The 15,485-nt window shown below is 40.0% G+C and overlaps 1 protein-coding gene across 5 annotated transcripts in view; it reads right to left on the reverse strand.

Annotated features, from left to right (window-relative positions):
* The window catches only part of FNBP1 (formin binding protein 1), a 115,910-nt gene that overhangs the window by 41,088 nt on the left and 59,337 nt on the right, over positions 1-15,485 (reverse strand). For all 5 annotated transcript variants that reach the window (XM_033123835.1, XM_033123834.1, XM_033123833.1 and 2 more), the window contains exons 5-6: positions 10,405-10,467; positions 9,821-9,925 (exon numbers count right to left, since the gene is read on the reverse strand). In XM_033123835.1, coding sequence (XP_032979726.1) covers positions 9,821-9,925; positions 10,405-10,467 — 168 coding nt within the window. The remainder of the gene's footprint in view (positions 1-9,820; positions 9,926-10,404; positions 10,468-15,485) is intronic.

Here is a 15,485-nt window from a genome sequence, read left to right on the forward strand (position 1 = left end):
AGGGATGGTGGGCTCCGCCCCCTGCAACTAACAACAGCAACTGGACCTGGAGCTGAGCTGCACCCTCCACAACTAAGATTGAAAGGACAACAACTTGACTTGGAAAAAGTCCTGGAAGTACACACTGTTCCCCAATAAAGTCCTGTTAAAAAAAAAAAAAAAACAACACAAGAGGATATGAAGAGTTTAATTGCTCAAAGTGACAATGAACAATGGTCCTTGGATGTTATGTCAATTCTGGGGGCACTGGGCTCCCAGGCGATAGGGGCACAAAGAGCCAGGCTCTCTGTATGTCTAAGCATGATCCTTAAAAACGTGTGATGTAGAAATAGTAATATTCTGGTTGTCTAGGCTTGTTCCATTGCAGAACAATAATTTCATAGCAATGAAGAGAATTTTAAAACAAAAGACCATCCGTGCATCGATTCAAGGCATACCAAAAGGCTTTATTAGGGCAAGTAAAGATATTTTTTAAACAGAAAACAAAAAAGGACTAACCTTAAAAAAAAAAAGCTAAATCAGACTTCATTAAAATTGATAACTTGTGTTCATCAAAAGAAGCCAGAAAAAAGACCGACAATCTCCATTGTTGGTGAGGACAAGGAGTCAGTGCTGAAGGGAGCGTCGCTTGGTACAACCACTTTGTCAGGCTCTTTGACAGCTAAGCCACATATACACACACCTATGACCCAGGATTCCACTCCTAGGTGTGTACCCAAGAAAAATGACAGGCCATGTCCACCAACAGACATGAAGAAGAATGTTCGCAGCAGCTTTATTCTTAGTATAGCCTCAAAATGGACACAATCCAGGTGTCCACCAGCATGAGGAAGGATAAACCAACTGGTATATCCGTCTACACAGTGGAATACCACATGGCAATGAGAAACAAACAACACAAACTACTGCCCTATGTGAGAAAAATATGAATCTTAAAGAAGCCAGACAGAAGACTATGTTTTGTATAATTTGTACAGAAATGGACTAAACTAATATATGATAGCGGTCAGAATAATAGTTACCTTTGGGGTGAGGGAGGCTTCAAGGGAACCTGCTGGGGTTCTAGATATGTCCCCTATCATGGGTGGTGGCACATGATTTCATATATACATAAAAATGCATTGAGCTGTCCACTTAAGATGTGGCCATTTATAACACCTCCATAAAAAACTAACTCTTATCCATGGTTTTACGTTCCACTGTTTCAGTCAACCGTGGTCTGAAAATATTAAATGGGAAATTCCAGAAATAAACAATTCATAAATTTTAAATTGAGCACTGTTCTGAGTAACATGATGAAATCAAGCCTTCCAGCTCCATCCCATCTGGGCTGTGAATCACCCCTCCACGCTTACATATGCTCCCCGCCTGTTAGTCACTTTGTAGCCTCTCGGTCATCAGATCAACTGTCCCAGTATCGCAGTGCTTGGGCTCCAGTCCCCCTTATTTTACTTACTAGTGGTCCCAGAGTGCAAGCGGAGTGATGCTGGTGATTCGGATGTGCCAAAGGAAAGCCATAAAGTGCTTCCTTGAAGTGAAAGCTGAGTACAGTACAATAAGATACAGGGTTCAGTATAATCCAAGATTTCAGGCATCCACGGGGGGTGTTGTAATGTATCCCCTGCAGATAAGGGGGAACTACTGTGTTTTAAAAGTTCTAGAAGGACACATATCAAGTGGCAAAGGTGATCACGACTGAGCAAGGCCTGGGATGGGGGAGGATGGGACGCCAAAGAACACTTTACCTATTGTCAGCGTTTGAATTGTTTTTAGAAGACAATCCTAGATTTGACTTAGACACATGATGTGATTTTTCCATGTTTCCTTGCAGTCCTTTGACTTCTCAATACTACAGAACAGAGAGTAAGGACTGTCTTTCCACCTCATTAAAAGAGACAGAAAGAGAGTTTGGTTTGACCTTCAGCTTCAGCACACGGGTCACGAGCCACAAAAGGACCTAGTACAACATATGTTGGTTCTTTTACAAACCCAGAGTAACTAAGTGCAAATCACGAGAACTCATTTTAAGTCTTCAAATTCAAAACTCTAACAGCTGCATCCGGGCAAAGGACAAGAAACTACATAGTTCCTTGAGTTTCATCAGCAACAAAAAACCACTCCATTGAGCTTATTTCCTTTCCTCATCATTCCTTGGAGGAACCTGGCATCCTCGTAACATCCAAATATGTTCACCAGCGCAGATAGAAGTGCCATTGTTTTCTTATCTCTACTTTATATGTCTAAATTTACTTGTAGTTAAACTGGCTGCCTCCAGAATACCACATACCCTCTTGGAAGCAAATCACTAAACATCTGGCCACATGCTGACACCAAACACAAAGCAAAAGTCTACTGATGTCCCACGTGGACTCGGCCAGATTTTAGGCGATTTGGACACAGCGTCTATGAAAAGTATGGTTTCAGTCCGTAGGCGGAACATTTAACGTTTCCGAAAGAGAAACGTTTCCCGCAGGCTCACACCCAGATCCTAAATTGTTTAGAAGAGCACGCACACAGAATTCACAGTAACTGTATCATCAAACACAAACGCAATGTAGGACAGTCCTCTCAACTCACAGTGGGAGCACTTTCCACAGCTTTGCAAACACACGCTTGTTACTCTACGTGTTGTGGGGCCGAGGGCTAGGAAAAGGAGGGTGAGCGATTTCTAATACCACTGGGTAATTTAATCGTTTGCAGAAATAGGGGGAAAAGACATTCACATTAGATTCAAAGACTGTCAGAAGTCAAAATGGGAAGTTATGGGGCGGCCGGATGGCTCAGTTGGTTAGAGCGCGAGCTCTCAACAACAGGGTTGCTGGTTCAATTCCCACATGGGATGGTGGGCTGCACCCTCCACAACTAGATTGAAGGACAATGACTTGACTTGAAGCTGATGGGTCCTGGAAAAACACACTGTTCCCCAAGATTGCCCAATAAAAATTTATTCAAAAAAAAAAGGGAAGTTACATTAAGTAGCACTGAAACACTACGTCCTTTTGGCCTGGTACTGATAAGAGGCATTAGAGGTGATAAAGCCAAACCCAGATACCACAATCAAACTACTGCTGCTTTGGGGAAATTACGGTGCTTCGAGTCACACCCATCAGCAAAGGAGGTTGAGAACTCCAGTGTTTAGACCCTGCTCTATCAAGGTTTGCGATGCCAAAATTGGGTGATTTATCATATCCTGGGGGAGGAGGTCAGTGGTGCTTCCCTAAAAGGAACATAAGGATGCTCTCAGTAGAAGGAAAAAACAATATACATCCTGGGAAATATTAAATCGGTTGAGGAGAGCAATTCAATTTGGCAGTATCTATGAAAAGGCCTAAAGTCGGCCTTGGATCCAAAAATGGTACTTTTGATAACTACCTTGGATCTGACCTGAGGGAGAAAAACAGACAAAAAAGTCATGCCGGAAACTTTTGGACTACAAAGGGTCAGAACTCACACAGCTGTGTGGATCCCAAACCCCAAGTGGGGAAATTTAGCTTGATGCAGTCCTGGCTGGGGAGTGATCCCACATAATGCCGCCAGCTCCCTGGCAAACCCACTTTAAACCCAGGCCATAGAGAAAATTCCAAAGAATGTACATTCATAATCACACACAGTCTGTTCTGTATCTCATCCGCTGTGACTTAATACCTTCTTACGTGACTGAAATATAGATGTTGGTATAACATAGAAGTTTTGCTAGTTTGTATACAATTTTTCACAGTACAGTAATGCCGTGTTTCCCCAAAAATAAGACCTAGCCAGACCATCAGCCCTAATGCGTCTTTTGGAGCAAAAATTAATATAAGACCTGGTCTTATTTAATATAATATAAGACCCAGTCTTTATACTATACTATACTATAATGTAATACAAGGTCTTATATCAGGGAAACACGGTTTGGGAGCAATCACGGGTAAGCTTTCTCACAACAGCAAACCTTAGCAATATCATGTATATCTTAAGAAAAAGGTGAAAAATCTACAGAACTACACCAGTGGCTGGCTTAATGATTTTAACTGCTACAGTCTCCGTCCTGTTGGCCTACCTGGTGAAGCTGGGAATATGAATGCAAAAACCGGGAAGTTATTTCCCTCTGTGTTAAAGCAATGGATAAATGCAGAAAGCTACATTCTGGATCAGATTTTTCATTTTATGAAAGTAGCCTGTATCAGAAGTGAATGTTTGCAAGGACACACATCTATTAAGGTCCTAATACTCTGAAGGCCTTACATCTTGAAGGCTAAGGGCTCTGATACTCACTGTAAATGCTAGTAGTTTTGCTAAGATTATTGTTTTGTTGGTGCTTGGTCACAAAGTTCTGGAAGTACTGACTGATCTGTTTCTAAGCCTATTTTTCCCATAAGCCTTGTTTGTTGTTTTTAGGAGCATTTTTGCAGAATATAAGGTTTTTCAGCAATCCATTTATGGCATTATAGCAAAAGTGTTTGTATCACAAACATACTCAGAGAAACATGTCACCATGAACAAGTCGGCAGAAACAACAACAGAAAAATCAGGCCCACAAAGATTGTAGATACTGAAGTCAATCACACAGAGAATATAAAATCAGTATGTTTAACATGTTTAAAGAAGTAAAATATGGTACCAAAGTGTGACAAAGTGACAAGAAAAGAACAAGATGATATAGATTTTAAAGACAACTAAAAGGAACTTCTAGAAATGAAAAGTAACAACTGAAATTATAAACTCAATGGATATATATTAAAGCATAGATTAGATACAGCTTAAGAGAGAATTTGTGAAATGAAAGTTATATTTGAAGGAATTACATGGGAAACAGCAGAGAGAAACAAAGAGATGGGAGATATAAATAAAGATTAATAGGCGCAGAGGCTATAGAGTAGGAGTTTTAACTTATACCTTATAATCTGAGTTCCAGAGGAAATAATAGAATGAGGGATAGGCAAGAGTGGGAAAACTCCAATCTGCAGTCAATAAGCCCAATGAATCAAAAGAAAGATTAAAGAAAAAAAAAATCAGGGCTGGCCCTGTGGCTCAGGTGGTTGGAGTCCTGTGCTCCTAATGTGGAAGGCTGCTGGTTTGATTCCCACATGGGCCAGTGGGCTCTCAATCACAAGGTTGCCGGTTCGACTCTTGCAAGGGATGGTGGGCTGCGCCCCCTGCAACTAACAATGGCAACTGGACCTGGAGCTGAGCTGCACCCTCCACAACTAAGATTGAAAGGACAACAACTTGACTTAGAAAAGTCCTGGAAGTACACACTGTTCCCCAATAAAGTCCTGTTCCCCTTCCCCAATAAAATCTTAAAAAAAAAAAAAAAATCACACCTAGATATGTCATAGTGAAATTTCAGAAGAACAAAGCCAAAAAAAACCCCACACCAATATCTTAATAGTTAGCAAAATGAAAAAGAAAAGATTACCTTCGAGGAATTAACAATTAAACTGACTTCTCACTCACTATGACTTCTCAACCACAAATGAGAGCCAGAAGATAGTAGAATAAATTCCTCCAGGTGCAGTATAATCAAACTAGGATTGTATACAAGAATGAGACAGAAATAAAGACAGCTCAATCAAACAGAAACTGAGATTTTACTGTAATAAATCTCTGCTAAAGGAACTTCTAAAGGGTGTCCTTTGGGAAGAAGGAATAAGATCCCAGATACCAAAAAATGGTGAACAAAGACAATCAGAAGCACACTTACAGAACTGTATAAAATTACTAAAGGATAATTTGTGTAGTCGAACAACAACAACAACAACAAAAACCACCATACAAATAAATTACAATAGTTAAAAGTAAGTGGGTTTTAGCTGAAGTGTTGTTTAGGAGGACATTAGTAAAGATCCCAATTTACTTTATAGTTTGGGTTGAATATATATGTTAAAATGTCTAGGTTAACCAATAAAAGCACTGAAATACAATACATAATCTCCAAAGTAGTAGGTGGGGAAATGAATGAGAAAAATAAAACAAAACCAATTTTTTAAAATCCAAGAAAGCAAGAAACAAAGTGCGCCAGGGAAAAAGAGAAGACAACATAGAAAAAGTGAGACAAATAGAAAACAGAAAATACGATGGCATACATGAATCCCAACTCTCCAGGTAAAAGACAAAGACTCTCAGACTGGATTCAGAAGAAACACAGCCATATGTCATTTATACGAGACATATCTAAATATGAAGACAAAGAAATGGACAGAGTAAAAGTATGGGAAAGATTTGCCAGGCAAATGCTAACCCAAAAAAGGTAAAAAGATGGTATATAGCACATAAACTAGTCTTCAAGGCATAAAGCATAACTGCAGAAAGAAATTCACTACACATTGATGAAACAGTAAATCACATTAAAGATATTACAACTCTAAATTTTATTTTTTAGTAAATAACTTCACAATGGAAGAACAAAACTGACAGAAAATGGCAAATCTTCCACCATTATCATCATAATAGTTAACTAACTTGTAGATCACTGGCCACTGCCATAAGTGGCTTTGAGTACCTTACACATACTAACTCAATTAATATTTGCATTAGTCCTGTTCTTTTGTGTTCCTATTTTATAGACAAGTATAGCAAGGCACAAAGAAGTGACAAAGCTCTCTCAAAAAAGGTTACAACAAACCAACAAAAGTCCTTAATGATGAAGATTTGGATAACACAATCATCAAGTTTGATCTAAGAAAATATGCAGAATTCTCTGCAACTAAGAACTGGAGAATACACAATCTTCTCAATTCCTTACAGAACATTTCATTAAAACTGACCATGTAATAAGCCATAAAACAAGTCTCAACAAACATAAAAGACTCAAACTCAGGTTTTCCAGAATCACAGCAATTAAATTAGAAATCAATAACAGAAAGATATGTTTAAGTACATCAAACAATTGGAAATTTTAAAGTATGCTTATAGGAGAGACTACATAGTAAAAGGAATGAAAACTATCTGAAAATGAACAACAATAATAATACTACATATCAAAATTTGTGGGTTTGCAGATCAACCAGTACTTAAATGGGAAATTTGTTAAGTGCTTATATTAGAAAGGAGAAAAGTTGAAGTGAGGTAAGCATCTGAAGAAAGAAAAAATTTAAAGGATAATAGAATAAATCTGAAGACAGATAAGGAAGAAGAAAAAGAAACTAAATGAAATAGAAAATACAAATAGAAAAGAGAAACTCCACAAAGATAAATTTTGGTTCTTGGAAAATTGTAATAAAAATGATTTTAGAAAACTCATCCCCACCCCCGCCAAAGGAAAAAAGAAGTATAAATAAACACTATTAGGAATAAATAAGGGGGACACAACAACATATGCAGCAAAAATTAAGGTGAGAGAATATTATGGGCAACTTTTAGCCAATACATTTGAAAACTAATGATGAAATGAATATATTTCTAGAAATATATAACCCTGGGATCAACCAAAGAAGCAGACACCAAAGAAATTGAATCAGAAGTTAGAAACTTTCCGACAACGCAGTGTTACAAAACATTTAAGAACAGTTAATTTCACCTCACATTTATTATTTCAGAAACTAGAAAAAGGAGCAACAACCCAAAACTAATAAGTAAAAAGAACTAGGACAAGAAAAATTACAGACCAATTTCAATGACTATAAATAGACACCAAAGTCTTGAGTAAAATATTAATAAAACAAATTTAGTTACATGTAAAAAAACAATACATCTGACCTAGTTGGAATTGTCCCAGGGATGCTAATTTGGTTCAACAGAAGAAAATTGATGAATGTAATCACTCGCATTAATGGATGAAAGGGAGCAGAAAAAGTATTCGATGATATTCAATATCAAGTCAAGCTTTAAAAAAAACCTCTTGGCAAAACAGGAAAAGAAGGGAAATCCCTTCATCGGATAGAGGGTGTATTAAAATCATGCTTAATGGGGAAACATTTGAAGCACTCTCTTCATAATCAAGGCAAGATAAGGAGTCCACAATCACTGCTTCTACTAGCGTGAGGGAGGTCAACAGAGCGAGATAAGAAAAATAAATAAAGGCATAAGGATTGAAAAAAAAGAAATAAAACTGTCATTATTTGTTGGTGATTGGATTGTCTTGCCAGAAAACCCAAAACAGAAATAAAAAGAGAGTTTAGTGAGGCTCTACTGTTAATATATAAAAGTCATGTGTTCTATGCTCCACGTGAATTAAGTAAAAAACATCGAATGCAAAAAATGAAGTCAGAAGAAATGAAATGAAAGTATGATTTTGTTTATATAAAGGCAAAAAAGCGGCAAAATTCTAAAACAGAGTCTTTGGAGATACATACACATGCCGTAAAGCTATGAAGAATAGCAAGGAAATGTTAACACCAAATTAAGGACAAAGTTTATCTCTAAGGTGGGGGTAAGAAGGAGGAAGGTAGGGAGGGAGAATTCAAAAACACCAATAAGATTTTACTCCTTAAGATAGGTGGGCCTTTATTATTTTTTACACTGTACAGATAGTATAGTACATATAATTTTTTAAAGAAAAGGCTCTGAAGGGTAAAATACCTTTTATTAATAATAGTTGGATGTTTTAATGTTTTTCTCCTCCTTAGTTGTTTGTATTTTCAGATATTTCTACGAGGGTGGATAGCTTTTATACTCAGAAAGAGACGTGAAAGTAATTTCCTTTAAAAAGTCTTTAGATAAATAAAAATCACTCTAATTTTACATTTAGGATAATGAAATATTTGATAAAGAATGCAAACATTTGCGCTGCATATATTTCTGGGACACATTTACTGCTTTTAATCCAATTGTTTTTTGACAAACTTTGGTTCAATCTACTTTAATTGGATAACATTTTAAACAGTTTGGGGAGTTGGCTATTTAATGAGAACTTATGACAAATTTATGGTAACTTTACCAGTATTTTAGTAGATCTTTTAACAGTAAATATCCCCACTCAAAATCAAATATAGATAATGAGAAGGTGTTTTAATATATTAGATATTTTAGAGGAAGACACGCTAATATTTACCTAGGCTTTAAGCAAGGAATTTAAATAATATTTACCTGGGCAAATAACTACATAACTAATTCACACTATTTTTCAGCTAATCTCATCTCCAACTAATCTGGCAAAAGTGCAAGAAATCTATGAAAAGACAGGGCTTTCCCCCCACATGAAGTAGGAGGCTGTGAAAGCCAAAACAGCCCTGGGCTGTAACGAATGAATGCGGCTATTGAACAGCCTAATTTTGTTTACAGCGTATGGATGACTTTCATAAAAAGAAAATTCCACTTCTAGGGAAAAGACACACGTGGAACCACCGGAAGATACAGTACAAGCTTTATAATATTGCTAATTGCCAATACAAGTCCATTTAGAGGAAAGCTTTTGAAGGACTCACAAAGGCCAGGCTTCAACTACAACCTGTTATCAACCTGAGCGAATCACTCAGAAGTCAGGCCAGCAGTGTCTCTTTATCTTCCTAACGGAAGCATCATGAGCAGCCAAGCTCTTCTAGATGACGCTGAACGGTCTGCTCCAGCTTTCAAGAGGTGGACCTTTTCCTCTGAAAAGCCATTAAGAGAAAGCCACAAACTTCAGAAACCACCCGCTAGGATGTGTTCATCGTCTATGTCTCCATGTTATCAACCTGGTGACTGAACAAATAAAGTGAGCAAACCGCTCACTCCTGACACTGAAGAGTCCCCAAGTTTTAGCTTCTGGTCCCCTTGACAGTTGACACAAATTGAAAAAGATCCCAAGTGGAGTGGCCTTTTGCGGCTGCAGTCAGAAAGGAGAAGTTGGGGGCCGACACTCGGGGGGGATGTATGACGAACATCAAAAGGGGAAATGAAAGGCTCACTTTCACCTTACCTTTTCAACGTCTGCTTTTGTAACATTTATGTCAGCATCCATTTTCTCAAAGTACTGCTGTGCTCGGTCAGCCTCTTTGCAATCCCGCTCAAACCGTCTTTTGCTCTAAAAGCAGAGAAAAATGGTGGTGGAGAAAGCCATTATTAATGAACCGATGAGATTCCTATGAACAGATACAATTTTACCCAAATCCCCAAAAGACCATGCTTCTCTGAACTGATTTGCTATGTGTCATCATTTCAGGACCTCATTTTCAAATCTGCATTTCTGTGCACCCAAACTGTCACCCTCCTTATCCCTCCATCCTCTCCAGCTCTCGACAACCACCAATCTGCTTTTTGTCTCTAGTCTTTGTTCTTTCCATATGATTTTTAGAAAAATGCTCTCCTTGAGCTCTTTTGGATCGACGTTTTACTATAGCTAAAAGCGTCTAGAAATATATTAAATCCAAATTAGGCAAGTCTCTAAAGACATTTCTTTAGTGTTTTCATTGGTTTTGTGCTTACTGATTGATTCCAGCCTGAATTAAATTCAAATGAGAAAGCCTGCTCAGACAGTTCCTGAGCTGTTGGTGTTTCACTTACTGATTCAAGTTGCTTCCAGCAGGTCTCTATGTGTTGCTGTGCCTTCCGTCCTTCATGAAAGTGCTGGAAGCGAGAAACGAACCTCTGATTAGTACACGCTCTTCCTCAGACTAACACCAGAGGGAAAAAACCCCTCCACTCAAGTAATAAATATGGAATACCCAGCAGATGTGCTCCCAAGAAATTTACGAGTTAAAAATTAAAGGGGAAAGGAAAACGAGACTAGTCAGAGTTCCCTGTAAGGCTTTAGATATCATAATATTGAGTTTGAAAACTTATATACACCACTTGTAAAAATGATAAGAATGTTTTATTAAGACAAAAATCACTTACATCTTTATTTTTAATTGCTTTGAGATGCAATTCACAGACCATACAATTCACCCACTCCAACTGGACAAGTCAATGGTTTTGAGTAGAGTCACAAAATTATGCAGCTATCACTACAATCAATTTTAGAACACTTTTATCACCCCCAAAAGAAACCCTGCACCTCTTAGCTGTCACCCTCCTATGCCCCATCCTTCCCAGCCCTAGGCAACCACCAATCTGCTTCCTGTCTCTAAATTTGCCCATTCTAGATGTTTTCTATAAACGGAATCATACAATATATGTCACTGACATAATACTTTCATTATTTTATTATGTTCGCTTAGCATAATGTTTCCAAGGTTCATCTCCATTGTCACATGTATCAGTAGTACTTCATTCTTTTTTATTGCCAAGTGACATTCCATTGTATGGATATATACCACAATTAGTTTATCCGTTAACCAGCTGATGGACATATGGGTTGTTCCCAGTTTGGGGCTATTACGAATAATTCTGCTACAAACATTTGTGTAAAAGTATCTTATAGATAGATGCTTCCATCACTTAGATCTTTTTTAACTTTAAGGTAAATTGGCCTCCCTCGTATCTGCAAAGGCCCTGAGGCCGGTGTGGGCCTCGTGTTGACCAGTCGGGACACCAGAGGACTAGACCAGGGCGACCCGCAAGAATATTAGGCGATGGTCAGAGGAGAGGGTCAGAGAAGAAAGGGGCAGACTGTGTGGGGTCATGTGGGGTTTTTGTCGATGACCTGGGAGCCATGGATGACTCCGAGTACAGAAGCACCATGTTGTGAAGGAAGGTTCCAGGTAGGAGGCCCTTTTCCAACCCTGGAGCTGACAGACTTGGACCACGGGGTAGCAGTGCAGGTGGGGATAGAGGGTCAGAGTCTGGGTGTCCTGTGATCAGGAAAGCCACCAAGCTGTGCTGGTGCATCTCATCAGATGTGGGTGGTGACGTACTCAGGTGTCAGGGGGACTGAGGTGGTCCTGACCTGCCTGGACCATGTGAACAGACTCCCTTGCCCTCTGCTTCTGTTAGGTTGTCACAGAGCGGTTCTGGCATATCAGAGGGCAGGATTTAATCTCTAGCTTCCTCTAGCTAAGATGCCATAGGTCAGCTGGGTCCCTCGACCAAAGGCCGCGGCTGTGGTCAGGCAGACCCCCAGAGCTGTATGAAGTTCCTGTAATGCCCCCCTGCCCTGAGACCTGGGCCACAGCAGCTCCGCTCTGTGATCAGCGCCGGCGTACTCAGCATCCCTTGCTGCTTTTCCTGAGCTCTCTCCGCAAAGTTCTAAATGCTCCTTTTAATGAACGACCTCCCTTCAGTTACTAGGTCGAATGTGCTGTTTGTTTTCTGATTGACAGGTAAGCACTGGTGCTGTGGGTGTGCTGTGGAGAGGCAGGGGGGCAGAGGGACAGACACGAAGAGGTCCCTTCCCTCAGAGCTTTCTCTCCCCCTGTCAGAACCTGTGGCTCAGGGGAGCCACAAAAGATAGCTGACTATTGGGAGACGGGGGAGGAGGAGACAAAACTCAGATTTTTCTTTTTTTTTTAAAAGAACAGTGCTCCTTTAGAAGGGAATGTTTCTGGTCTCTCTTTTGAGGTCACGTTTCACTGTTTTAAGTACCTCTTCACAGCACATTTTAGCCATCCAGCAATGTTTTGGTTTCTATGAACCCAAGAGCAACGCCGGCGGACTTCATTTTTCAAGTCTCCTGATAGACACAGGGATACAACAGAAAAGAGATGGAGCCTCAGGGTAGGAATAAACAAGCAAGAAGGGATCAGGGCTGTGGGAGAGGGAAGGAGCGGAGCTGAGCGCAGAGTCAGGAAAGCCTGGAACTCCGGGGTGGGGGGGCGAAAGTGCAAGCAGGTTTTCTGCAAGCCGCAAACAGCACTTTAAAAACTAGAGGGAGGAAGTGAGGGAGGTGCTCAGGGGGACAGAGAGTGGGGCAGCTTGGGAGGCGGAGAGACAGGCTGGAGGAGGGAGGCTAAGGCTCAGCAGTGCCCTCTCAGTGAGAAGCCTTGGGTCCTGGAGACCCCTGTCCCCTCAGAAATGCGACTTTCCCAAACTGTCAATTTCGCAAGCAGAATCACCGTGTTCTGTAGTTGGCTGAAAAGATTTCACCGTTCCCCCCAACTTCACTTTGAGATTCAAAGACGGCCCCAAAAATAAAAAAGAAAACCTCAGCATCAAATTCAGAGCCCTGCTCTACAGATCTACAGCAACTCTTTTAAAATGAATGTTTTCACACAACAAAAGGCTCCTGAGTAGAGACAGGAAATGCACACACAGGAACATGCAGAAAGGGACAGCTGCTGCCCAGGAATGGCTTCTGTGTCACAGGAATCTTCTCTGAAGACAGTCTATAGTCTTCACACACAAAAAAGTCGTATTTTGGAGGGATGATTTTGATAGAAAACCCACATAAGACATTCTCTTGCTGCTCCTTCATTTAACTATTTAATAATAAATATGAATTTATTTTTCAAGGACAGTGTGTCTTTGACTCTACCGGTGAGATTTCACCCAAGAAGAACCTCCCCAGCCACAATTCTGCCCGACTAAATCAATTATCTGAAAGCTACACTTGTGATGGTAATATTTCACGTGACCTAAGGAAAAAAACCTAAGCGTCGGTGATTTTCCTTCCAATCTTTCTTTCACAGGTTGTGTTCCTCTAAAGGTATTGGCTACAACACACACACAAATAACGTCGTTGCTGCTGATTCGTTGCTGCTGATTCCTTAGTAAGCGAAGGGATGGAACAAAAGACGTCCTCATGGTTCTGAGCATACAATGACCTAGATAGTGGCCGTCATTTGTATCCAGCTCCGTCTTCCCTCCTGGAATCGGACTAGCTATTTTAACAGCTACAAAGTTAAACAAACTGGCTTGTCAGATGTGTTTGTTGTTTATTAACAAACAATGGCAAAACATTTCTTCCCCAGACAGTGAGCGAGTGTGTATCTAAAAAGTGTGCCTCTAAGCTCTAAATAAAGAGGAATTGTTCTCTAGAAAAAGATAATAAGCACTTTTTTCCCAGCCACAGAGTGAAGTCATTGCAGCTCCTTTCTCCTGTTAGAGGAAAGACAGGAAATGCCATCTCCAGAGACCCAGAGAAACACTCCCGCTTTCTCCTGTAAGAAGATGCTTTAGTTTCTCTTCAAACATAATCAGACTCTTAAAAAAATGCCTGATGGTATCTGGTGGAGAGCTAAACTCGCTTATTTTCGTTTCAGCATTTTGATTGACCCATTAAAACATACAAATAAAATCATCCTTTAAAAGAGGTTTTAGAAATTTCCCAGTGACCAGGGGTAGTTGAGATAAAAATCACAGGGAATCTAAAATAAGCAAGTATTAACTTAAAGAAAAAGTACAAGGACAAAGCTTTCAAGATTTTACTGCTCTACAAGAAAGCATATTTAGGCTGAATGGACAAACCATGAGAAATGTTTATTATTCACACTCTACAATTAGGTACAACAGCTGCTCACTATTACCATATATATACTATATATACTAAATATATGTAGTATATATATCTATAGATATATATACACACGTATATAATAGACCATTAATTTAAAAAAACTCCTTAATAAAGCAAGATAGGCACTGATGTGAGAACAGCCACTTCAAAAAAAAAGAAAGTGGAAAAAAAAAAAAAAAGAATAAACACTCAATTGAGGACAGTCAACCATCTGGAATTTCAAATAAAACTCAGATTCCACATATGAAAACAAAGGAACACAAAGTCTTGAAAAGGCCAAAGAAAAAAGGAGCTTCCAGAGAATGTGTCTGTGACAAATATTAGAACTTCCTCAGAACTTACAGTGTGGTGGGTTTGAACACTAGCCGCTTCTAAGTCTGACTTGGGATTCATTCATGGAACGATAAATCTCTGCAGTTTAGATATTTATGTGGCCTGCACAGGAAAACTGTGAAACACCTTCAGACTGGCTCAAAGGAGCATTGCACCCTCTCACTTAAATCCCAACCATCAACCCAGACACGTTCCTGATAGAAGCTGCATTCTGCTGTTACTCAGTAAGGCTGATTTCCCCACATTCATTTATAAGAAAAATACCTTCTCAGTGAACTTGTTTAAAGTTCCTAAAATGCCTGCCTCCCACTGTCATGTTCAGTGGCCTGACTTCACCCATAGCGCTGACCATCTGGGCACAGGGCAGGGGACCCCAACCCTGGCCCAGGTCCCGTTTCCCTCACTCCCTCTCCTGGCGTCCCTTCCCCACATTTCCTGTCATTCTCATGCTGGCTTCTGCTACCCAGAACTGTCCACAGCCACACTTCACCTGGACTCCAGTAGTCTTTCATCTGTTCTTCCAAATAACCCCTTCTTTCATAGTCCTTAAAATTCTAATTCCTCTAAAGACTGCCAGTGCACCCTTAGGATGAAAGGACCTTAACATGACCCGTATTATGCAGCAATGACTCACGTCCACTCACTCCATCCTTTCCCGGGTGTGAAGCTGTTACTTCCAAACCCAAACAGGGAGAATGGCCATTAACAATAGCTTTAGACAGAGTGCCAGGTCGATGGGTGAAATTTGGGGACAGTATTCCTTCCCTGGGCTCGAGGGTCTTAACCGTTCAGCACATGTTAACTGCAGGCCCATGTGGGCAAGGTGCTGTTCTAGGTACCAGGACAGCAGGCTCAGGGGTAAGAAGAAAGAGGGTAGGGAACAGAGAGGGAAGCGTGTGGGTGCAGGTGGATTTTAGAT

This window comes from Rhinolophus ferrumequinum, chromosome 12 (assembly GCF_004115265.2).
Source record: "Rhinolophus ferrumequinum isolate MPI-CBG mRhiFer1 chromosome 12, mRhiFer1_v1.p, whole genome shotgun sequence".
Lineage (NCBI taxonomy): Eukaryota > Metazoa > Chordata > Mammalia > Chiroptera > Rhinolophidae > Rhinolophus > Rhinolophus ferrumequinum.